This window comes from Equus przewalskii, chromosome 5 (genome assembly GCF_037783145.1).
Source record: "Equus przewalskii isolate Varuska chromosome 5, EquPr2, whole genome shotgun sequence".
NCBI lineage: Eukaryota > Metazoa > Chordata > Mammalia > Perissodactyla > Equidae > Equus > Equus przewalskii.
This window is the reverse complement of record NC_091835.1, coordinates 26,942,312-26,966,355: the sequence shown is the minus strand read 5'-3', so window position 1 is coordinate 26,966,355 and position 24,044 is coordinate 26,942,312. Positions and strand designations below refer to the sequence as shown.

The 24,044-nt window shown below is 52.0% G+C and overlaps 3 protein-coding genes and 1 long non-coding RNA gene across 15 annotated transcripts in view; 2 read left to right on the top strand and 2 right to left on the bottom strand.

Moving 5' to 3' along the window:
- The window catches only part of ING5 (inhibitor of growth family member 5), a 26,725-nt gene extending 25,659 nt beyond the window's left edge, over window positions 1-1,066 (bottom strand). The window contains exon 1 of one of the 4 annotated variants that reach the window (XR_011540217.1): window positions 932-1,048. Coding sequence is in view for 1 of the 4 variants with exons in the window: in XM_070620320.1 (XP_070476421.1) it covers window positions 932-968 (37 nt within the window). In the remaining 3 variants the exon portion in view is untranslated. Of the gene's footprint in view, window positions 1-183; window positions 651-931 lie in introns of those variants that run through there. The other 3 variants (XR_011540218.1, XM_070620320.1, XM_070620321.1) reach the window with 3 other exon arrangements.
- Window positions 940-9,555, top strand: LOC103555584 (collagen, type I, alpha 1a-like). Of its 5 annotated transcripts, XR_011540221.1 has the most exons (4): window positions 1,436-1,570; window positions 3,496-3,616; window positions 8,428-8,527; window positions 8,654-9,555. XR_011540221.1 is itself a non-coding variant. In XM_070620322.1 (2 exons), the coding sequence occupies exons 1-2, from the start codon at window positions 955-957 to the stop codon at window positions 8,686-8,688; spliced, it is 651 nt and encodes a 216-aa protein (XP_070476423.1). In that variant the 5' UTR covers window positions 940-954; the 3' UTR covers window positions 8,689-9,555. The 5 variants fall into 5 exon arrangements, 1 of the variants encoding a protein (XP_070476423.1); XR_011540219.1 differs by lacking the exon at window positions 3,496-3,616 and having other exon boundaries at window positions 1,431-1,570; XR_011540220.1 differs by lacking the exons at window positions 1,436-1,570; window positions 3,496-3,616 and adding an exon at window positions 4,140-4,312.
- Window positions 7,279-12,003, bottom strand: LOC139083480 (uncharacterized). 2 transcript variants are annotated; one of them, XR_011540223.1, is made up of 3 exons: window positions 11,555-11,914; window positions 8,788-8,936; window positions 7,279-7,504 (listed from the first exon to the last, which is right to left on the bottom strand). It is a non-coding gene; the product is annotated as an uncharacterized lncRNA (long non-coding RNA). The 2 variants fall into 2 exon arrangements; XR_011540222.1 differs by having other exon boundaries at window positions 7,346-7,504; window positions 11,885-12,003.
- DTYMK (deoxythymidylate kinase) lies at window positions 11,870-24,044 on the top strand. 4 transcript variants are annotated; one of them, XM_070620317.1, is made up of 6 exons: window positions 11,870-12,361; window positions 13,422-13,530; window positions 17,081-17,171; window positions 17,545-17,643; window positions 19,551-19,748; window positions 23,568-24,044. In XM_070620317.1, exons 1-6 carry the CDS (start codon window positions 12,232-12,234, stop codon window positions 23,676-23,678), a joined length of 738 nt encoding a protein of 245 aa, XP_070476418.1. In that variant the 5' UTR covers window positions 11,870-12,231; the 3' UTR covers window positions 23,679-24,044. The 4 variants fall into 4 exon arrangements, 3 of the variants coding, with proteins under 3 accessions (XP_070476418.1, XP_070476419.1, XP_070476420.1); XM_070620318.1 differs by lacking the exon at window positions 17,545-17,643 and having other exon boundaries at window positions 12,164-12,361; XR_011540216.1 differs by lacking the exon at window positions 17,545-17,643 and having other exon boundaries at window positions 12,165-12,361; window positions 19,551-19,936.

Sequence of the window (24,044 nt, the reverse complement as noted above, 5' to 3'; positions counted from 1 at the left end):
CCCAGCACTCTACAGCCACCCAATCCAAGCCCACACCTAGGCCACCGCCCGGCCAGAGCCAGATGGGCAGGGTTGAAAGGTGGGCTCCCCACTCTCCAGGGCCTGTGGCCCACTTTCTCTCTGTAGAAATGCGAGAAAAAATCATCTGCTCAGGAGTTGTCAGGAGGGTCCAACCTATGCTACCTGTAGACGGAAGGAAGCCCGCAGGAGGAGCCTCAAGGATCTCCACACCTTAACCAGCCCTGCAGGTACCCAGCAGAGACAGGCACCCTGGGAGACCCTCCGCCAGCATCGCCTCCCCGTGGATTCCCAGGTCACAGCACGAACAGGCACAAAAGCCCTGAGCCCCGCTCCGCCGACCCAGAGTCCATGCAAGGTTGGGACTTGACCACCCGCGTGGGCAAATGGGAGCCGGGCCAAGCGGGGCGGGGCAGGGGCGGGGCCTAGGCGAGGAGGGCGGGGCCCAGCGGGGAGAGCGGGACGAGGCCAAGGCCTAAGGCTAAAGTGGGGAGGGCGGGGCAGGGTCGAAGAGAACGGCGGCCTAGCCAGGAGGGGCGTGGCTAGTCGATGATGGGGCGGGGCCTGGCAGGGAGGGGCGGGGCCTAGCCACTTGGGGAGGGTCATGGGTGGGTGGGGCCGCCAGGGAGGGCGGGGCTTGGACGCGCCGGCCCCGCCCCACGCCGTCGGCCCCGCCCCGCCGTGACGCACCTGGAATTGGCGCGGCCATGACGGCGAGCCCCCGCGCCGCGCCCCCCGCGCGCACCACTCTCGCGGCCCCGCCCCGCGCGCGCCCCCGCCGCCCCCGCCGCCGCCGGCCGCCCTGCCTCCCCCACGAGCCCCGGGGTCCCCGCGCGAGGTTTGGCGCGCAGCGGGGCGCGGTGGGGAGGGCTGCGCGCGGGCGGCGGGCCCGGGGCGCGCGGAGGGCGCTTACTGTCCAGGTAGTGCTCCAAGTACATGGCGGTCGCCATCTTCGTCCGCGGCCGCGCTCTGGGTCTGCGCGGGCGGGCGGCGCCGCGAGGGGCGAAGGGCGGGGCCGGCGCGCTCACTATTCATGAGCCTCGCGCGCTGATTGGCCCGCCGGGGGCGGGGCGGTGGCCGGCCACGCCCTCCGGCTTCCGGTCGGCGGGTTGCGCGCGGCGCTGCGCGGGAGCTGGGCGGCGGGGGTCTGGCGGCGCTTCCGGGGAGGGCGGGGGGCCCTATGGGGCCCAGTGCGCGCGGGATCAGGGCCCGCAGGCCCGGACGCCTTGCTTCTGCCCGTTACGCCAGGCCCTCGGCGCCACGTGGCCCCGGGGTCCGGCCGTCCGCTTCCCGCCAGAGGTCCGCGCCTATGTACGGGCGCCCTGGGTAGTTGGGGCACAGAGCGGGTGCCCGCGAGGGGACGAACGTGGTCCGGGGACCCAGAGGGTCCGCGAGAGCGCGCGGATGCGCGCCGGAGACCGGGCGGCCAGCGGGGTCGGGGGTCAGCCTCTGCAGCCCTTGTGTCCTCCCTGGCCAGCGCGGGCCTCGGGGAAGGGGCTCCTCATGCCTCCGCCGGATCGGGGCACCAAGGAACAGCTGACGACCACACTGGGTGAGCCTGGGCCCCAGAACCCACCCATCCTTGACCTCGTGATTCAGGGTTGTCGGTCACACCAGTAGCACGCCCTGACCCATGGAGCAGTAGTTGCATTATTGAAGATGCGTGTTTAGAGATATTCCCCGCTTCCTGAACTGTTCCTGAAACCCCAAATTTTAAAAGTGGAAACATATTCGTTGTTTTTGCCTAATTTACGTTCCTTATACAAATTCAAACTATACAGGAACTTAAGAGTGTCCCCCCATCCTCGGGGACAGGACTGTGATTGTCACCTTTGAATCCCTATCTTAGCAGTTTGGGTGCATCATTTCTGGCCCCATGTAATACTAGATGAGAAAACACATGCAGACACGCGTACGTAATTGCACACTACCCATCTTATTTATTGTTTTAAGTGACTAAATTATTTTTTTAATTAACACTTTATTTTTTAGAGCAGTTTTAGGTTTGCAGAAAAATTGAGAAGAAAATAAAAGTTCCTATATACTCTTTCCACACACACACAGTTTCCCCTATTATAAATCTTTTGCATTTGTGTGGTACTGATACTGGCTCCACACAAGGTTGACATAAGGGAAGCCATATTGTAGAAGAGAAACGGCATTGTAACCTTGAATGACCTCTGATTAACTAACCCAGACATACTTTGTAGATTATATGGCCCCTCCCAGCAGCTATAAATTGATAACTTTGTTCTTGCGAGTTCCTTAGGAATGGGATGACCCCAGGCAGAGAGTCTATGCTGAAAGCCATCATCAGACAACTAAAAGATCAGAGTATAGGGTGTTGCTCTGGTCTCTGAGGCATGTCCAGTAAAACAAAAGACTATTGAGAACTAAGACCAGATGTCTACTCCCACCCGGAAATCAGATGGATGCCCGTACGCGGAGCCCAGCCTGCTATATAACTGGCCTGTAGTCTTTGTTCTATAAGATGGTTCTTTCAGACGTTAGTGGACCATTTTCCCCCTCACTAGCAAGCTGTAATAAAAAAGTCTTTCTCTCCTACGGCCTTGCCTCTTGACTATTGGCATGTCTTGTGGCGGGCAGACAACCCCCACCCTTTGGGTGGTAACAGTACATTTATTACAATTGATGAAACAACACTGATACATTGTTATTAACTAATGCCCATAGTTTACCTTAGGGTTCACTCTGTTATACGATTCTATAGGTTTTGTGGGGTTTTTAAAGATTTTATTTTTCCTTTTTCTCCCCAAAACCCCCCAGTACATAGTTGTGTATTTTTATTTGTGGGTCCTTCTAGTTGTGGCATGTGGGATGCTGCCTCAGCATGGCCTGACCAGTGGTGCCGTGTCCGTGTCCAGAATTCGAACCAGCAAAACCCTGGGCTGCTGAAGCAGAGCGCGCGAACTCAGCCACTCAGCCACAGGGCCAGCTGCAGGATTCTATAGGTTTTGACAAATGTATAAACTCATGCATCCTCTATTGTAGTGTCACAGAGAATAGCCTCTCTGCTCTAAAAATCCCCTGAGCTCCATGTATTAAACCCTCTCCCCGCCCCACACACGCCCTGGTAAGCACTGATGTTTTTACTGTCTACGGTTTTGCCTTTTCCAGAATGTTAAATAGTTGGAATCATACGGTATGTAGCCTTTTCCAATTGGCTTCTTTCACTTAGTAATATGCATTTTAAGTTTCCTCCATGCATTTTTGTGGCTTCATAGTTCGTTCCTTCTTAACAGTGAATAATAGTCCATTGTCTGGATGGACCACAGTTTATCCACTCACCTATTGAAGGACATCTTGGTTGCTTCCAAGTTTGGGCAAATATGAATAAAGCAACTATAATCATTTGCGGATAAGTTTTTGTATGGACACAGTTTTCAATTCCTTTGGGTAAATACCAAGAAGTTCCCTTGCTGGATTGTAGTGTAAGATTACATTTACTTTTGTAAGAAACCACCAAAATGCCTTCCAAAGTGGCTGCATTCCCACCAGCAAGGAATGAGAGTTCTTGTTGCTCTACATCCTCGCCAGGATTTGTCGTCTGTGTTCTGGATTTTGGCCATCCTAAGAGGTGTGTAGAGGTATCTCTTTTTATTTCTGTTCCTCTGGTGACGTATGGTGTTGAGCACCTTTTCACGTGCATATTTGCCATCTGTATATCTTTACTGAGGTGTCTGTCCAGATCTTTTGCCCATTTTTTAATTGGGCTGTTTTCTTATTGGTGAGTCAAACTATCCACTTTTTTACTATTTAAATTTTTAAGTTAATACTCTTCATGAACATCTGGCCATGTTTTACTCAGTTCTACCTCATTCTGTTTACTAGGTATATTTCCTTGTGTTGATGTACCATACTTTAACAAACTCCTTATCAATGCACAATCTTTTGATTGTTTCCAATTCTCCATTACCGTAAATAATGTTCTGGTGAACTTTTGTCCATTTAGCTGTTTGTATCTGTCTGTTCCAGTTATTTATTGCTGCATAATAAACTAACTGAAACCTTAGTGGTTTAAAAGAACCATTTTATTATAGCTCACAATTTTTATGTCAGGCCTTCCAGCAGGGCTCAGCTGGCTGATTCTTCTGTTCTTTGTGACACAATAGAGACCACTGGGGTGGCTGAAGGCTCTGTTCAACTGGCACCATGGACCAGAGCACCTACATGTGGCCTCTCCGGCACAGGGCTCCCAGGTCGTAGTCCTTCTTATGTGATCACTCAGGGCTTCCAGAGCATTCCAGGAGGCCTCAGTGGAAGCTGATGCGGGGTCGGTGAGCCGAGGAGTCGAAAGAAAGATTTCTTAGACTCTTAAGATCTGGCAGTAGTGCTCTTTTATTTAGAGAATAGTGTAGCATAGCATGGGGACAGGACCCATGGGCAGTCAGAGCTTCTGCTGCCGCCGCTTCTGCTGCCCCCACTGGCATGGGGACAGAGCCCATGGGCAGGCAGAGCTGGTGCGTGGGGACAGGACCCATGGGCAGTCAGAGCTCCTGCTGCTGCCCCGAGTTGAGGGTTAGGGCTAAATTTAAGGCATAGGTATGTGAGTCATCTCTTTATGAAGACAAAGGAAAGAACATGAAAAAAAGTTAAAATGGTGTCAGTGCAGGTGGGGTCTGGTCATTGGGTGATCCCATGACTTTTAGACAAGAATCAAATCGGATTAAGTAAAGGTCAGAAGCCACCACCCTAAATCAGTTACATGAGATTGCCAGACAGCAACCAACTTAAGTTCTTGCCTTCCCCATTAAGAGTTTCTAGGGATAAGGTCATCTCTCTTCTTCTTCCTGGTACAGAGAGGGAGGCACCTTTTACAGATAGAGATTTACCTTACAAATGTAAATGTGTCCCAACAAGGGCAAGTTCCATTCCCCAGAGCCTCCTTCCCTGTCCCAGTTTATCGAAAGCAATCAGCCCAAAACAATCCTGATGCCAAAGAGACATATCCTGGGGTGGCCAATTTCAGGTCCCTACAAGGTCATCCCCCCTTCCTTCACAAACGCAAATGTCTCAAAAGGGCAAGCAAAATTCCAGTCCTCGGAGCCTGCTTCTCATCTGCAGTTTTAAAAGTAACCAGCCTAAAAATCGTCATCATAAACCATTTTAAAATTAAGCAGCCTAAAAATCCTCATCAGAAGCTGCAAGACTCTTGTGAGCTCACCTTAGTTGTTCCAAGACATCACCTCACTACATTCTCTTGGTGAGGCAAGTCGTTCGGGGCAATGCAGATTCAAAGGGAGGCAATTAGACCCCACCTGTCAACGGGAGGAGTAGCAATGGCTGTGGCCGTCTTTAATTGACCATAATGTCTGGTTAGTTCTTTAGGATAAACTCTTTTTTTTTTAAGATTTTTGTTTTCCTTTTTCTCCCCAAAGCCCCCTAGTACATAGTTGTATATTCTTCGTTGTGGGTCCTTCTAGTTGTGGCATATGGGACGCTGCCTCAGCATGGTTTGATGAGCAGTGCCATGTCCGCGCCCAGGATCCGAACCAACGAAACACTGGGCCGCCTGCAGCAGAGTGCGCGAACTTAACCACTCGGCCACGGGGCCAGCCCCGAGGATAAACTCTTAAAGATGGAATTGCTGGCTCAAAGGGTATTGCATGTTCTAAGTGCTGATACTTCTATTTATTCTTTTTTTTTTTTTAGGAAGATTAGCCCTGAGCTAACATCTGCTGCCAATCCTCCTCTTTTTGCTGAGGAAGACTGGCCCTGAGCTAACATCCATGCCCATCTTCCTCTACTTTATATGTGGGACGCCTACCACAGCATGGCTTTTGCCAAGTGCTGCCATGTCAACACCTGGGATCTGAACAGGCAAACCTGGGGCCAGCAAAGCAGAATGTGTGAACTTGACCGCTGTGCCACCAGGCCGGCCCCCTAAGTGCTGATATTTCTAAATGAATTGCTCAAGGGGAAGGTTACAACAACTGACATGCCACTGAGTATATTTCCACACTTTTGTCAACCCTAGATTTCGTCAGCCTTTTTTATTTATTTATTTATTTTTTGAGGAAGATTAGCCCTGAGCTAACTGCTGCCAATCCTCCTCTTTTTCCTGAGGAAGACTGGCCCCGAGCTAACATCCGTGCCCATCTTCCTCTACTTTATATGTGGGACACCAATGTGGGGGACTGGTCTTGGCCACGCCAAAATATGCCTCTCTGGCATGATTATTTGAAGCTGGTTCATCTGCAGACAGGAAAGCAACTAAAAAGTAGAATTTACTTACCCTTTGTAAGAGACATTTACATGGCAAAGGAACTCTCCATCTGTAAAGATATCTCTCTCTGGACCAGGAAGAAGGGGAGATGACCTTATCTCTAGAAACTCCTGATCAATGGGGAAGGCAAGCACTTAAATGTGCATTTGTTTGTGCTTGTCTAGTAACCTCCTGTAACTGGCTCCCCCCACCCTCAGCGTCTTCCTTTGTCTTTTGGCTGGATATGATATTTGGGGTGGTGGTTTCGGCCATTTTGGCGAGTTGCTCTGCTTGCCTGAGCCTCTCCCATCTATACATTGACAAATAGAAATGGCAAGCAATAAGGATATATTGGAGTACATGAGGAAGCCATTTGGTGTAAGCCTAATTCGGTCTGACTTTGCTATTTTTTCCAAAAGGGCCTGAGTGTGGCCTTTGAGCAGGCATTGTATATTCCCTTTGGCAAGAACAAAGGCCCTTGAGATAAAGGTGCAACTTCCCTCCCCCTCCCAACTTTGGCATTTCTTTAAGGATTAAGCATCTTTCCTTAGGCTAGGAACAGATTGCTGTGCTCACCTGTGACCACCCAGCTTGAGACAATAGACTTGCCTCCTGCTACACCCTCTGAGAGAGCAGACCCACTACCTGCTGTGTCCATCAAGCGCTATACCACAGGGCAATCTTGTGACTATTGTGGGAGGGACATTTCAATCACATGTAAACACCCTGTTTGGGGGTATATAACCACTGTGTGCACCCCACTTCTTCGGCCCTTTCTTCCTTCGGGAAGAAAGGCCCCGGGCCATGGTCCTCATAGAGCTTTGTTTAATTTTCTCTTGCTATTCTGTCTCGTGAATTTAATTCGTTCTCCGGCCAGGCGAACCCACATTAGGTAGAGGAAATGTCCTCCTCCCCTACACCTACTACAGCATGGCTTGCCAAGCGGTGCCATCTCTGCACCTGGGATCCGAACCCGTGAACCCCGGGCCACCAAAGCAGAATGTGCACACTTAACTGCTGAGCCACCGGGCCTGCCCACGTCAGCCTTTTTATTTTTGCTAACTTGATACAAAAAAAGAAATAACCAAAAAAAAAAAAAACCACCTTCAGTGTTTTAATTTGTATTTCTTTGATTTTAACTGAGGCTAAAGATGTTTTTCCATATTTGTTGTCGATTTGTAGTTCTTCTATCATTTTCTTTATGTCCTTTACCCATTATCTATGGGGAAATCGGTCTTCATGCCTTTCATCTAAAAAAGACTAAAAAGGGGGCTGGCCCCGTGGCCGAGTGGTTAAGTTCGCGCGCTCCGCTGCAGGCGGCCCAGTGTTTCGTCGGTTCGAATCCTGGGCGCGGACATGGCACTGCTCGTCAGACCACGCTGAGGCAGCGTCCCACATGCCACAACTAGAGGAACCCACAACGAAGAATACACAACTATGTACCGGGGGGCTTTGGGGAGAAAAAGGAAAAAATAAAATCTTAAAAAAAAAAAAAAAATTTAAAAAAGACTAAAAAGGCTTTATTAAAAGAGTGGCTCTTCACATAGCAGATATTGGAAACAACTTCTCCCAGAGAGTAATGTGTCTTCTTTCATTCACATACAAAAACTGACAGATTCTCTTACAGAGACCCTGTTTTAGAAACTACCAAAATGAGAGGTGACTCCCTCACTATCTCTTCTTACTACTGAATACTTTAGAACAGGGTTTCTCAACCTCAGAGCTTTTGACACCTTGGGCCCAATAACTCTTTTCATGGGGGGCTGTCCTGTGCCTTTTAGGATGTTTAACAGCATCCCTGGCCTCTCCCCACTAGATGCTGTTAGTACCCCCACCCCAAGTTGTAACAATCCAAAAGTCCCCCAATTGAGAACCAGTGCTTTAGGGGAAGGCTAAGCTACCCTAACAAAGAAACCCAACCAAAATCCAGTGGCTTAGAACAGAGAGAATTGTATTTCTTATGTAACAGTCCCAATGTGAACAGCCCATGGGGTGAGCAGCCATGCTCCACAGGGTCACTCAGGGACCCACATTCCTTCTAGCACAGTGTCTGCCCCCAGAGGGCCTTGCCATTGTCCTCATAGTCAAGGCTGGGTTGCAAGGGGTGGGGGGAAGCAGAGGGAGAGTGTTCAATCAGGTATCTGAAGGAGCACACACCACTTCTGCTCACATTTCATTGGCAGTAACTTGGTCACCTGGCCACATCTAACTGCAAGGAGAGCTGGGAAAAGGAGTGCAGCAGGGCAATGATGCGCCCAGCAGACTCTATTCTTCCGGAAGCAGGTGAGTGCTATGGACTGAATATCCCCCTGAAATTCATAGGTTGAACCCCTAATCCCCAATGTGACTGTATTTGGACAAGTAGGTAAGAGGAAGAGACACAAGAGCTCTCTCTCTCTCTCCCCACAGCTTTGCTGAGGAAAGGCCGTGTGAGGACACAATGAGAACTGGACGATTCCAACTATATGACCATCTATTCGATGAGAAGGCAGCCGTCTGCAACTCAAAGGGAGAGTCTCACCAAACAACAACCCTCCTCTCACCTTGATCTTGGACATCCAGCCTCCAGACTGTGAGAAAAGAAGCCACTCCATCTGTGGCATTTTGTTATGGCAGCCTAGCTGAAACAGAAAGACTTTGCTGGATAGTAGCAATGTCTGACCCAAATCCTGGAGATGGAAGGTGTAACACACTAAGAAACAAGGAAACAGGAAAAGGGTTTTAGTCTTTTTACTTTAATGGAAAATCTCAAACACACAAAATTAGAGAGACCATAATAAACCCCATGTGCCCATCAGCCAATTTCAACAATTCTCAGCTTAATGACCAGTTTTACTTCACCTGTCTCCAAGCACACTCAACCCAGCATCCTATCATTTCCTCCATGGTGCCCGCTCATCAGAAGGCCTCCACGGTGGTGTGGAGAGATCCTACTCCCACTGCTCCAGGGCAGGCTGTGCTGAAGGTCAGGCCAGAGACTTGTCATTGTAGCAGAGCACACAAGAGACTGGACATCCAGATGTGAGGGCTCTCCTCTGCCCATGTGGGGCCACGAAGTCAGACTGGACACACAGAGATGCTGCAGTCACCCATGACCATGAAGGAGAAGCTAAGAGGATTGCTGAGATGTTGCCCCAACACTGGACGTCAGTGAGCAGCAGAAGCAGTTCTTGGCTGCCTAACTCTGGCTTGGCCTTATGTGAGATAATTAAATATCCTGATGGTTTAAGCCACAGTTAGGCTGGTATTCTGGTACTTAAAGTCATCCTGATAAAAAGAGGCATGACATGCTGGAAAAGGTGGAAGCAAAATTGCCTGTTGTATCTTTTCTTTTTTTTGAGGAAGATTAGCCCTGAGCTAACATCTGCTGCCAATCCTCCTCTTTTTACTGAGGAAGACTGGCCCTGAGCTAACATCCATGCCCATCTTCCTCTACTTTATATGTGGGACGCCTACAACAGCATGGCTTGCCAAGCAGTGCCATGTCCACACCGGGGATCTGAACCAGTGAACCCTGGGCCACCGAAGCAAAACGTGCGCACTTAACCGCTGCGCCACGGGGCCGGCCCCTGCCTGTTGTATCTTAAGAACAAACTTCACTATACTTGTGCCAGTTTAGCAATTCCTGCAATCCAAAGGGCACCCCACCCCCACCCAGCATACCAGGCCCCAGCAGCCATGTTCCCTCCAATTCCGTGGGTGACCAGGAAGGCTGAGCATCCACAAGCCAATGTACCGCACATGCATTCCTCCCTGTCTGCCTGGTGAGCCCATCCTCCAGATGTGGTCGGAGGCTGTCCTGGGCCTTGCCCAACCCTGGAGGGTTCTCTTCTGTACTCTAATCCCTTCATCCTTCGGAAGGCAAGGAGATGGACATTTTAGAACATGAGACATAGGTCAGACGAAAGGATGTTTTGCCTCCATGAGACGGTATTAAGCACCAGTCTTTGTAATCGCGAGCTTTCACTGCATTGTGCTGCAGTAACGAAGGATCCCCCAGTCTCAGTGACTCGGAATCACAATGGGTTATTTCTCGCTGGCGCTATCAGCTACAGTGGCTGTAGCTTGGCTGTGGCAGGATGTCTTTACTCTAGGATCCAGGATGAAAACAGCAGCTCTAATGTGCACATGCTGTTCTCACAGAGGGGCAGGAAGGGGATGGGTGAACCTGAGCACAGGCATGTCAGCTCTGATGACTTTACAGCAGCCTTATGGAAGGCATGTGGCCAAGCTCAACATCAAGGAAGGAAGCAAAGTGGGAACAAGAACATAGCCTATCACCCTTCCAGAACCCAAACCCAATCAGGCAAGGGTCAACCAGAAAAGATAAAGCTGCTCTAGGTATCTCGGGTCATAAGGTAATCTGGGCTTGTGCAACTGTGGAAAGAACTCGGGGAGGAATCAGGGAAACTGTTGCCAATGACCTCAGCCCAAGAGCAAAGCTGGTGGTCTCAACAGCTCTCAGGAAGCCACTGCCGCTCCCACTCCAGGAAACCCTCCCCAACATCTTGGTCTGCAGCAGGAAGCAGGCGGCTCCAGAGAGCTCCCTCCCAACCGGCCTTGAATTTCACCTCTGCTGCATTTCTGGCTGTGACTTCCTCCCCCAAAATCAACCTCCTCCAAATTTCCCGCGAGTGCCTCTCATTGGCAAACTCTGACGCCGCACCACACGGGGCCAACTCTTGGAAAAGTAGTTCCCAGCTGGGCACGGTCTGAATGTCCGTGTCCACCCCAAATTCAGCGTCAGAGTCCTGATCCCCAGTGTGACAATATCCTGGGATGGGCCCCTGGGAGGAGACCAGGTGATGAAGGCACCGATTGTAACGGGAGGAGAGGCCGAGACTCCCCAAGGGCGCAGTCCTGTTACCAAAACCGAAACAGGTTCCTTCCTGGAGAGTTAAATCAGACTCCAGACCAGAAGTTGTCATCACACAAAGTAGGATATATTTGCAGCAAATAGGAGGCCACCGGGAATCATTTCCAGAGTCCTGGCATCCCGGAACAAAGGGAAGCAGGGACCCTTCATTTCGCATGGGGAATGAATATTCAAAAGGGAGGGGATGGGTATTCCATTGCGCAGGCTCAGTTGGAAAACATGCCTCCACATACACTACAGGGATGGTAATAAGGCCTAAACTCCTCCCAAAGAGGAGATCTTTGTATTAAAAATGAGACAGAGGTCATAGGCGAGGCTCTTGTGGTGGGGCTAGGTCTGCTTCACGGTGGCTGGTGACTGCAGCTCTTAAACAGTCAAAGGCTTCTGAACCCCACCTTGAGTTGCTAGGGGCAATTAGTGGGTGACAGGCCCACCTGAAAGCGCCCGCGCCCTCGACGTCCCTAGGACAACAGCGACATCGCTGGGCGCTTCCTGGACGCCACGGCCATCTCCGACCCGACGAGCACCGCCCTCGGCTAAAGGGCTGCTGACCCCGCGGGGCCCGTACCTCAGAGTCAGAAGCACAGATCCACCACTCCCCGCCCTCCCCGTGAGTCCAAACACGTCCTTGTCGGACTGGGACTCTCAGGCCGCTAGCGACGACGGCGACAATGCCAGCGCTCTCCAGGTAATCTCGAGAACCGAGCGCGGGGAGCCCGTCCCCACCCCGCCCGGGAACACAATCGGACCGGCCCCGCGTCCACCTGCTGCCCGCGCCGCACTTCCGCCGTCTCGCGCGCTCCCAAGGACGGCGGCTCGCGCGGGACACGGCGCGCCCGGCTTCCGGCCTGGAAGAGGCTTGTGCGACCAAGGTGTCTCGTCCCGCCCCCCGGCCCCGTCCCAGCCAATCCGACCAACGCCGGAAAACACGGGTCAATCCCAGCGCGCGCCGCGGGAGCCGGCTCACTTCAGCCAATCCCGGCGCGCGCCGCGGGCGCCAGCCCACTCAGCCAATCCCTGCGCGCGCCGCGGGCGCCCGCCCATTTCAGCCAGCGCCGGCCAATGGGAGCTCCGAGTGGCCCAGCAGCGCGGGCAAGCTGCAGATGTGGCGATGGCGGGCCGGCGTGGAGCGCTCATCGTGCTGGAGGGCGTGGACCGCGCCGGGAAGAGCACGCAGAGCCGCAGGCTGGTGGCCGCTCTGTGCGACGCCGGCCACCGCGCCGAGCTGCTCAGCTTCCCGGGTGTGTGGGGCGCGCGAGCCGGCCTGGCGGGCCTGGGCAGCCGCCGGGAGGAAAGGCCGGGCCGGGGAGACGAGGGGGACGGGGCCCGGAGTACCGGGGGGAACCAGGGGATTGGGGGACTGGGGCATGCAGGGGGTCAGGGGACCCGGAGGGCCGGAGGGCCAGGGACCGCGGGCGGGCTGGGAGCCCGCTTCTGGCTCCGCGCCCCCGCCATGGCTCCTCCCGGAGGCAGAGTCTAGCCCGAGGGCAGCCGGGCTCGGCTCAGGCCCCGGTGGACACTGACTTGGCGGAGAGGCTGCGTCCTGGAGCCTCTGTGCGCCGTGCTCTCACGTTGTCGTTCCTGGTCGTCGCCTGGCCCCGTCCCTCAGTCTTGGTGCAGCTGCGCTTTGATTGTGTGCAGCTCTCATGATGACAGTTGATGTACAATAAAATGCACGTGTCCAAAATGTACAAGTTGATGAGTTTTCACGTTATTATCCACCCATGCAGCCACATTCACAATCAAGATGACGGCTGTATCTGTCACCCTCCAGTCTCCTGGTGCTGTGTTGTAATCCGTGTCTCGGCTTTTGGTTTTTGTCTTTTGGGGATAGCTGTTTGCCTTCTGAGTGGTTTTATGGCATATTTTTAATTTTTAAAGTAAAACATTGATCTTGAAAGTGCTTATAAAAATGTCCTCAATACTTCGATTATCAAGAGACAGCTTAAGCTTTACAAAACAGGGGTAGGGAAATGGGAGAAAGTGCTTTCTTGAATATTTATCATTCTAATCTTGAAGCCAACCAGTCTACAGATCTTGTAAATACTTCCTTTGAGTCAATGCTTTCTACCTGAGTTCTTTTTTCCTAAAGCATTTTTCATCCTGGTGTGTCTGCACACTGCTGCCCTTTCTCGGGGAAATTCCTTTGGCTTCAGGGGAGGGTCTGAACCTGTTTAGGGACATGGTAAAATAAAACTCAAAGTCAGGCTTGAGTCTAAGACCAGAAGTTCAGCCCAAACTGTATTCTAATTGAGATGAAGCCTGAACTCACTTTTATTTTTCTCTTTTTTTTCTTTTTAGAAAGATCAACTGACATTGGCAAACTTCTAAGTTCTTATTTGGAAAAGAAAAACGAGATGGAGAATCATTCTGTGCACCTGCTTTTCTCTGCAAACCGCTGGGAGCAAGTGTAAAAACACTGCCCTTCTGCCACCCCTCCCCGGCCTCGTGAGGTTCAGTGAATGTGCCGACACTGATGCTGGAGACTGTGCCTGCAGGAGGGCCTTTTAATCACCAGTCCTGTGGATGGAGGGCCCGTGTTTCTGTAGTTCCCAACAAGCACTAATTAATGCTTTTTCTTCCTCCTGTCCCCTCCTTTCTTTAATTGATAGACTTTATTTTGTTGGGTAGTTTTAAGTATACAGAAAAGCTGATCCTAAAGTACAGAGTTCCCCCTACCCCGGCCCTCTCTCTTCCTCTCCCACTGTTTCCCTGTTATTTCTTTTTTTTGTTTTTATGTATTTATTGGGTTAGTCTGTTGAATTTGTTACAGTTGATGAACACTATTAGCTGAAGCTGACAGTTTATGTTGGGGTTTACCCTCTCCCTTCCCCTTTTTTCATGTCATTTTGGTAGATTGCCTCTTCAGTCAACATTTAACTGTTCATTGAGTGCTGACAGTGTAGGCTTCCAGGTGCTTTTGTTCCCATTTGCACAAGTATGTAGATAACACATATGTCACTGGAGTTCTTTTTTTTTTTGGTGAGGAAGTTTCGCCCTGAGCTAACATCTGTTGCCAGTCTTTCTCTTTTTTCCTTGAGGAAATTGTCCCTGAATTAACATCTGTGCCAGTCTTCCTCTATTTTATATGTGGGGCGCTGCCACAGCTTGGCTTGCTGAGCAGTATGTAGGTCTGCACCTGGGATCCAAACACTTGAACCCAACCACTACGCCACTGGGCCAGTCCTCATGCAAACCTTTTTTTTTTTTTTGAGGAAGATTAGCCCTGAGCTAACATCTGCTGCCAATCCTCTTCTTTTTTCTGAGGAAGACTGGCCCTCAGCTAACATCCATGCCCATCTTCTACATTATACGTAGGATCCCTGCCACAGCATGGCTTAACAAGCAGTGCATAGGTCCCTCCCGGGATCCAAACCTGTGAACCCCAGGCCACCAAAGCAGAACGTGCGAACTTCACCACTGCACTACCGGGCCAGCCCCTCTAAACTTATTTTGAAATAATTTCAACCAAAAGAGTTGCAAGAATAGCATCAAGAATTCCCGTATGCAGGGGCTGGCCCCGTGGCCGAGTGGTTAAGTTCGCGCGCTCTGCTGCAGGCGGCCCAGTGTTTCGTTGGTTTGACTCCTGGGCGCAGACATGGCACTGCTCATCAAACCACACTGAGGCAGCATCCCACATGCCACAACTAGAAGGACCCACAGTGAAGAATATACAGCTATGTACCCGGGGGCTTTGGGGAGAAAAAGGAAAAAAATAAAATCTTTAAAAAAAAAAAAGAATTCCCATATGCAGTGCACCAAGCTTCACTATTATTACCATCCTGCCACATGGGCTGCATCATTTGCCCACTCTGTTTTTGAAATTATAGGCCATTTATTTTATGAACTGCTGGGTTTGTCTAGTGTTTCCTCACAAGTGGATTTGGGTGTGCATCTTTGGCAGGAATGCCGTGGAAGTGACGTTGGGTCCTCCTTAGGGCATTGTGCCAGCAGGAGGCAAGGGAGCCTGGCCATCACTGGGGGTTTCCCCCGGATCACGTGTGAGGGAGTGCCAGCGAGGTTCTTCCACCAAGTGACTCTCTTTCCTGTTGTAAATAGTCAAAAGGGGAAATGTACCAAACTACATAAGTATCCCCTTCCTTTTCAAGCTTTGACCTCCTACTTTAGCATTCATTCATAATCCTCCCTGAGTCCGTTAGTATGATTTCAAATGGTGGTTTTCTAGTTCCACCATTCCTTCTACGTTTATTAGTTGGCATTCTATGTAGGGAAGAGCTTTCCTGCTGCCTCCATCCATCATCACTGTGGGCTCACAAGTTCTTTTTTACTCATGGGGTCATAGGCCACTACTGTCATTTGTTTTGATGTTCAGATCGCTCCAAATTTGGCCTGTGGAAATCTCTTGAGGCTGGCTCCTGTGTCCGTTTGACATGTTCCCAGGCCTCATCTTTTGAGGACTTACTTTTTGGACAAGATGTTCAGGCGTCTCATATTTTCTGCTGCTTCAGCTGGGGAACCAGCTCTTGTTTCCCTTTAGGGGAGAATGGGGTTTAGAAACCAGTGGGGAGCTAGCTGTGCTTGCTGCTAGTGGGGTGTCTCTGCTCTAGGTCCCTGCTGCAGACACACCTACGTGCACATTTCTCTTTCCTGCATCTGTCTCTGTTACCTATTTATGTATTTACACTAACACTTGTGGGTCCATGCTCACACCTGCTGTTCCGGTCCAGTACCTCTGGGCTCTTGCAGGCTCCCGGCGTCATCATTCCTGCCGTCCACGAAGAATGGTTGTAGGATTGCTGCCCCGCACTTGTGTGAAAGCCAGCATCAAGGTCGAGGCTAGTTTGCCGCTCTGTTGTCAGAACAGGCGTAGGAAGCGCTGTGTTCAAGTCTTGGGGCGGTTCCCCTTCTCTGTTCCTCTGCGGTACAGTTGGGTTCATGTGACATGATAGAATTTTAGGGGTTTTTTTCCCATCTTTGTTGATTTAATTTTAGTTTTTGAATACATAAAACATTAAGTAGTTCTAAAAGTCAAAACCATACAAAAAGGTCACCGCCCTGCCCATCCGCCTCTGTGCAACTCCTAGTGTCCCCTCCTGAATTTTCCTTTTTTTTTTTTTTTACAAAATAAGCAGATAATGTATGTGTGGTCTTAACGCATCTTCTTTCTTACACCAAAGGTAACCTACCATGTGTGCTTGTACTCAGCTTTATTAACAGCATATCAGGAGACTCTTATATCTGCTTATAGACATCTTTCTCATTGTTTATACAATTCCATCGTTCCCTATTCTGCATGTGCCGTACTTTCTCTTCCAATTTTCTGTTTGTGAGATTGGGTTGTTTTTTCAATAGTTTGCCATTATAAATAGTGCTGTGATGAAAGTTGCATCTTACTGTGGGAAGTGTGTCTTTTCCCCCGTGCTATCCTATGAGCTTCTCAAGGTCACAGGGATCAAACATCTTTTTGTTCCTCAAAGTGCAGGTGATGCTTCTTGGTAATGTCAAGCCTTTTGTCTTTGCACATCTCCGTAAGATCTTGGGGCTGGGGGGCGGTGGTGGACGTGCTATCACCTAGTTGAGCTTGTCCTCAGCATCTCATCCATCCGTGTCCTTGCGTTTCTGGGTCAAGGGCACGGGCACCATTGCATTGCCTCCAGGCCGCGTCCTTAGCCCAGCCTCTCCTTTCCCGGCAGGGTAGCCCCCCGCAGCCCTGTCCAGACAGCTGAGCAAGCCTTCCTGTGGATATCCATCTTCATCAGTTGTGTTCAGTGGACTTGTCTTTTTCACGTTGGGCTTTGCTGGGAGTGCCCATGTGGCATTTTCTAAAGAGAAGATCCAGAGCTTTTTGGAATAAAAATAAGGTTACAAATTGCTGTCTCGTAATCCCTTCATTGTGTCAGTTTCAGAGTTGCTGAATTGTATCGTCAGGACAATTTAAGTGTGACGGTTCAGGGCCTGTGAAGCCAAGGCCGTGGCTCAGAAGCGTTCTCTGTTTTTAGGCCATTAATCAAGGAGAAGTTGAGCCAGGGTGTCACCCTCATCGTGGACAGATACGCGTTTTCTGGTGTCGCCTACACCAGCGCCAAGGCGGTGAGTGCCTCTTTGCCCAGTGGGATGGTGCCCGGGGTGGACTCTGTTGGCACAGAGCAGCATGCATAGGTTCCATCACTGCCTCTGGGTCCTGGCGGTCACGGGGTTAATCTGGTCTTTATCGATAGGAAGAGCAAATGTTTGTATATAGATCGTTTGCACAGAGGAACTGTGTGTCTTACTTGGATGATACATTTTCAGAGATGCTGCCGCAGCAGCACTTTTTCATCCAGGGTCTTGTTTTCAGGCCAGAAGGCAAGAGTGTCCAGGATACTTTGTTTTTATTTTCCTGACCTCCCTGCCCCAGGTAGCTGTTGTTTCACAAGTATGATGGTAGTGACTGCACTGCCCCATTTTTCTGCTTTTTATTTAGGAATTTTCGAGCGTGTACCAGCAGAGAAAATGTAAACCATCAGCACTGTCACCTGCCTCAGCACCGTCTGTCTCTGGGACCTGCCAGACACACCAGCAGGTCCTCCATGAGCCTTTAGTGCACATCGCCCAAATCACTTTTTTTTTTTTTCCCGAGGAAGATTAGCCGTGAGCTAACATCTGCTGCCAATCCTCCTCTTTTTGCTGAGGAAGCCTGGCCCTGAGCTAACATCGTGCCCATCTTCCTCAACTTTATATGTGGGACGCCTACCACAGCATGGCGTGCCAAGCGGTGCCATGTCCACACCCGGGATCCGAACCGGCGCACCCCAGGCCGCCGAGAAACAGAACGTGCGAACTTAACTGCTGCGCCACCAGGCCAGCCCCCCAAATCACTTTTTTTTTTTTTTAATAAGATTTTATTTTTTTCCTTTTTCTCCCCAAAGCCGCCTGGTACATAGTTGTGTGTTCCTCGTTGTGGGTCCTTCTAGTTGTGGCATGTGGGACGCTGCCTCAGCATGGTTTGATGAGCAGCGCCATGTCCGCGCCCAGGATTTGAACCAACGAAACACTGGGCCGCCTGCAGCGGAGCGCGTGAACTTAACCACTCGGCCATGGGGCCAGCCCCCCAAATCACTTTTTAAAAACATAATCTCATCTCAAAAAAGTTAGCTGTCTTTCATAATGTCGTCATTCAGTGCTCAGAGTTCAAAGTTCTCTCTCAAGAGCTGTTTGAATCGTCTTGTGTTTGTACAGTTAGATTGAATTGGAATCCAATTAAGGTCCATACTCTTAAATCTCTTGCACATTTAAGTTCCCATATCTCTTTGTTTCCTTGCATTAGAATTTTTCTTTGTTTTTTTGTTTTGCTTAAGGAAGATTGGCCCTGAGCTAACATCTGTGCCAATCTTCCTCTATTTTGTATGTGGGATGCCACCACAGCATGGCTTGATGAGCGGTGTATAGGTCCCTGCCTGGCATCCGAACCAACAAACCCCAGGCCACTGAAGCAGAGTGCATGAACTTAACTACTATGACACCAGCTGGCCCCCTAGAATTTTTTTTTAATTTTATTTTTGCGAGGCTACTCCAAGGAGCACTGGGCTCTCTTATCAGGAGGCAAAGGGTGTCTGGGCATCTCTTTTTTGTGATAACAGCCCTTGATGATTAATTCTTGAGTGGTGGCAAATGATAACCTTTGAGTTCTGCCCGTCCTTCACAGGCCAGCTGGAATCCATCTTAAAGGACACTTCCCCATGAAGTACCGGTCTCTCAGATCCCGGCTGTAAAAGGATAAGTCAAATGACAAATGACTCGTGCTGCTGAGGAGCCGACAGGCTCGTCCCTCTCACTGTTGTCCTCAGCATGTGGCTCTGAGCTCCCAGCTGGGTTCTAACCCTAAGCCTTCCGAGCTGTGTGGCCTTGGCTCACAGCCTTGCTGGGCCTACCTTTTCCTCCAGAAATGGGGACTCTTTAGAGAGTCGATGGGATGAGCAAGAGGGAACATGCAGGAGAGATCACATGGGGCATGCTCAAGGCGGTTTCCCTCCCTCTGGAAGGGGCTGACACCCGGCAGCTGTGGGTGAAGGACATGGCAAAGGGCCCTGTGCCCGTCACTGGCCCCATCTGCTCTCTGCCCCAGGCCTCCAGTGCCCAGTGGGCCTCAAGGGTCTTTGCCACATTAACTGTGCGTTCTACCTGGCCAGAGGGTGCGGAGCTGCGTCAGCATGACCACCTGAGGACCCAGCTGTGGGGGACGGACCCACAGGGCCATGGCGCATTCTGTCTGTTTTTGAACATATGCACAGAGTCAAAGAAGGTGGCATGGGAAAGCAAAACATTTGAGATCTAGAAACTAAAAAGAGAGTCACTACTGTGTAAGAATTCTCACTTCTTGCTATCTCAACAAATGATAGCTCGTTTTTTTCCCTTTTTTATGAATCTTGAAACCAAAAATTAGACCCCGTTAAGCTTGCTTTCTCTGACCGTGGAGCTCTTTGTTGCCAGGATTTTTCCCTGGATTGGTGCAAGCAGCCGGATGTGGGCCTCCCGAAACCGGACCTGGTCGTGTTCCTTCAGTTACAGTTGGCAGAGGCCGCCATGCGGGGCGAGTTCGGCCGCGAGCGGTACGAGAACAGGACTTTCCAGGAGAGTGTGTCGCAGCGCTTCCACCAGCTCATGGGAGACACGACCTTGAACTGGAAGGTGAGAGTGTCATCCACTGGCACCCCGGAATTGCAGACTAGGATCCACAGGAGAGTGGCCCAGGGTCCCCTCTGCTGAACAAGACAGCAGTGTCAGCAAGGTGGCTGCCGTTTCTGCCTCGCTCTCCCGCCTGCAGAGCCGCGGGGCTGCTCCCTCGGGCTCTCGGGGCCAGCAAATTCTAATCCGTGGTGAGTTTTGCAAAACATGGGAATTTGGTGCCTTGTTGGGGAGTCTGGGGAGAGTTTGACAGACAGCAGCTCCAAGGCAGCAGCCCTGCTCGTGGGGACCGCCCGCGGGTTGCTGTCCTGCTGGGCTTCAGCCATGCTGTTGTCCAAATCGTGGATCCCTGAGTTGCTCCTCACTCTGCCTTCCGTTTTTATTTTAAGAGTCATTTTGTCATTGGAGTCTGTCATTCACTGCCCTCCTCCTGCAGCTCCAGTCCCAGGGCTGTTCCCGCCCCGCTCGTGGGGGCGCACCTGTCTCCACACCGACTCCCGGGCTTAGATGGTTCTGATTCTGCAGCCTGGCCCGGGCCTCTGCCCCGGATGCTTAGCCCCACGCGTGTCCCCCATGGCCGTGCTCCGCCATCTCCCTGTGCTTGTCCCCTCAGCCTTGCTCCCTCTGGTCTTGCTGCCCCTCACCCAGTGCCCTGGCCCGAGCCCCAGGAGTCAGCCTCACTCCTGCCTTCTCGCAGGACGCTCCAATGTCCTCCCAGCGGACCCCAGCGCTGCCCCCTCTCCACTCCTCCCTGCACTCACCTGATCCCCACCACCGCCCTCTCTTGAGCCGACCCTGGTTGCCTGGGCCCGCCTTTGTGCAGCGTGGCCAGAGGCCCCAGAGCGTCCAGTGGAGCCTGCAGGCACCTGGTCCCGGCGGAGGGTGCTGCTTTTCTGGACTGTTGGCAACGCCCACTGCCAGCCGCAGGCGGCAGCCTGGCTGCTCTGAGGGGAAGCTCGTTGGTTTGGGTTCGTGCTTTTGGCTATCACATCCGGTGGATGCCCCTCCCTTGACCGGCCTGTCTGGGCGGCTCCCCACTTTCCGCACTGACCGCCTGCCTCCTGTGGCGCGGGGCTCCCTCTGGGCGGCTCCTCCATGGTGTGGGCTGCGCGTGGGTTTTTAAAGCAGACCCTTGACCTTTTCATCCTCTTGTTCGTGTGCTCAGGTCAATGCTGAGCCCACACTGTCTGAGGGGTGAGGACAGGCACTCCCCACCTGGAGGCTGCGTCACGGCGCCTCGGCAACTCTGCCATTCCCCTGCTGGCTGACGGTCACATCCTCACTTCTGAAGTTCTGTCCTGTTTCTCCGCTTCTCTCTTTTCCTTAGTTCTGCACGGTTTAAATCCTTGATTTTTAACACATTTTGGCGTCTGTAAGGAACAGGACGAGCATGTATAAAACTGGGACTGTGAAGCGGGGCAGCAGCAGACAGAAAGTCCTGTCCCCCTGCCTCCCAGCGCGGGGCCCTCCCTGCTGGCCCTGCTTCTCTTCCCTCCTTTTACCTTTCTCACAGGGCAGCTCTCCTGGTATACATTCCCAGCTTTTGTTTAGCTGAAAATTAATTTTTTTAGCATTCTTTTTCAAACTTTTTTAGTAATAACAAACTTACAGAAAAGTTGTAAGTACTGTACAAAAAACCTTCCCCAGGACTGTTTGAGAATACGTTAGTACCTAACTCCCTCACTGCCGTATCCTCACGTAACTCCACCTACCTCTCCAAATGGGGACAGTAACACGGTCCATTCCTACTGCCTGGTCCCCAGGCCCCGCTCAGGTTGCCCCACTGGTCCCACTAGTGTCCTTTATGACAAAGGACCCAGTCCACAGTCACGCCTCTCTGGTCTCCAGCCTGTGACTTTCATGACCTTGACTTTTTTGAAGACGACAACAGTTATTTTGTAGACTAGTCTCAGACTGACTTTGCTGTTTCCTCGTGTTTGGATTCGAGTCCTGCATCTTTGGCAGGGTGCTATGGACTGAATGTTTGTGTCCCCCAAATTCCTGTTGAAACCCAGCCCCGTCTGTGATGGGATTAGGCGGTGTGGGCCCTTTGAGAGGTGACTAGGTCATGAGGGTGGAGCCCTCGTGAATAGGACCCCGGAGAGCTCCCTCGTCCCTTCCACCACGTGAGGACACAGCGAGCAGATGGCCACCTGGGTCCCTCACCAGACCCTGAATCTGCCGATGCCTTGACCTTCCAGCCTCCAGAAGTGTGAGAGGGAAATCCCTGCTGTTGATGAGCCCCCGGTCTGTGTCACAGCAGCCGGACGACTGAGACACAGGGAGGGTGCAGGAGTGCTGGCTCTCCCTGCTCCTGGTAGGTGGTGTGCAGTGGCAGTGTGTCCCATTTCTGGGGACGTTCACTTTGACACTGATTGAGGTGAGCTCTGCCAGGCTTCTCCACAGTGAAGTTACTCTGCGTCCTCGGTCACTAGTAAGGATTTTGTGAGGAGCTTCTTTGAAACGTGAGAATGTCTCATTGCTCGTCAGACTTGGTTTATTTCCACGCTTCTGTCTATACAGGCGCATGTTTTTCTGTTTGACTCACCAGCAGTCCGTTAGGACAACCATTCCTTGATGCCAGCTGCCCCGCTCTGGCCCGCAGAGCCCCTGTGGGCCCTGCAATTGGGCACTTGTTGCTCCTGGCACATTAAGATCATCTGGGCTCAGCCTGTGCTTTCTCTGCCCCGCTCTGGCATCGGCCGCTTCCCCAGGTATCCCTGGTTCCCTGTTGTAGAGAAAGATAGTCGAAATCAGTATCTGGGTGCTCGTTGCTGCTGGGGTGTCGCTGCCCCAGGCCCTCAGAGGACTAGAGGTGTTCATGTGTGAGTTTATACACCGTGTGCATTAAGCCAGCCCAGAGAGCCGTCCCGTGTACGTGTCCGGGACGGTTCTGAGCAAGAGTTCTGCGGCTGGAACAGTGACTGGAGAGGGGACTTCAGGAAGGTGGCACTCATGTGGGGTCTCGGGGTCTGTAGGAAGTCATTCTCATTCTGCATATTCAGACCTCATGAAATGGTTACACTTTTCCAAATGCGTCCACACCCCAGGAGCTTTTCCAGAGTTGCTGCTGCAAAGGCTGTCTAGAAGGCTCCTGGCCCCCCGGCTGATGCTTGGCCTGGGCCTAGAGGAACGATGGAAGAGGGCACTCCCAGGCACACCCGCACTCTCCGTCCCACCTTCCTCCCTCTGGAGAGTGGCTCCCCTCGTGGGCTGGCTCCCTCAGGGACTGCAGGGCCTTGTGCTTTGCATGTGAGGGCGCAGCACTTACCGCCTGACTGTCCTTCCCCTTGGCGAGAGGGAGACAGCCGGCTGCATCAGGACAAACCCCGTCTTCCCCGGGAGGAGAGGATTCAGACCAAGGTTGGCTTCTCTGGAGCTCGAGCCCCGAGCAGCATCCAGGCGTGGCCACAGGAGTGCAGGGCTGTGGCCTGGGGCGGGCGCTGCCCTCTGCCTCCTCAGTGTGATCTGAGCTCCACGCACGGCTCGTGGTGGAAGGAGCTGAGGTGTGGGCGCCTCGCTGACATGTGCCCCATGGGGTCACGAGCAGGGTGAGGGTCCATTAGGAGCGAGAGTGGGTGTTTCTCCTGCATCTGGGCTGCAGCAGGAGTCTGGGGTGGCTTTGTCCCAAGGACACAAAGCAAAGCCCACCCTCCCCAGTCAAGGCCGAGGGTCAGAGACGTGAGGGGTGAAGGACCCTAGACCTGCCTGTGCTGTGCCTTTCCAGAACCCCACCCCCCCGACTTGAGATCTCCACGTACATGGGGAACAAGGACAAACATTAACCCTCCTCTTTTTCTCCTGTCACCCCCGTGGGGACAGATGGTCGATGCTTCCCAAAGCATTGAAGATGTCCACAAGGAAATCCGCGAGCTCTCTGAGGACACCATCCAGGCCGCCGCGCAGAGGCCGCTGGGGGAGCTGTGGAAGTAGATGTATGGCGCCCACAGGACACGCTGGGGGGCTGTGGCCTCCCCTGCGGGCCTGCGAGGCTCGGTGTGCGGACCGATGGTGTTCACACTGCACCATATGGGGGCGGTGCCCGAGCCAGTGACAGGCAGAGCCGCAGGTCAGCCTCTGAGCCTGCGGGGCCCCGGGAACTCCACGCGGCCCAGCGGGACGACGGAGCAGGCTCCCTCTGCCGTCTTACCCTGAAGGTACCAGGAAAGGATGGTATTCCCTGTTGAAGTTTCGCGATAACCACATCCAAGCAGTTTCATCAAGATCATTGCCATGGCGATCACCTGAAATCTTCCTGAATTTCTTACAGGCACTAATAAAAATTCATTTGAAAATGTA

What these genes read in the sequence shown, in the direction of transcription:
- LOC103555584 (XM_070620322.1), top strand. Translation starts at nt 955, where the DNA reads ATGGCGGTCGCCATCTTCGTCCGCGGCCGCGCTCTGGGTCTGCGCGGG. An exon ending in ACAGCTGACGACCACACTGG is followed by an intron (nt 1,571 to 8,653) that starts GTGAGCCTGGGC and finishes CTCTCCCCACAG; the next exon opens with CTTTGCTGAGGAAAGGCCGT.
- DTYMK (XM_070620317.1), top strand. Translation starts at nt 12,232, where the DNA reads ATGGCGGGCCGGCGTGGAGCGCTCATCGTGCTGGAGGGCGTGGACCGC. An exon ending in CCTACACCAGCGCCAAGGCG is followed by an intron (nt 17,172 to 17,544) that starts GTGAGTGCCTCT and finishes CTTTTTATTTAG; the next exon opens with GAATTTTCGAGCGTGTACCA. An exon ending in ACACGACCTTGAACTGGAAG is followed by an intron (nt 19,749 to 23,567) that starts GTGAGAGTGTCA and finishes CCGTGGGGACAG; the next exon opens with ATGGTCGATGCTTCCCAAAG.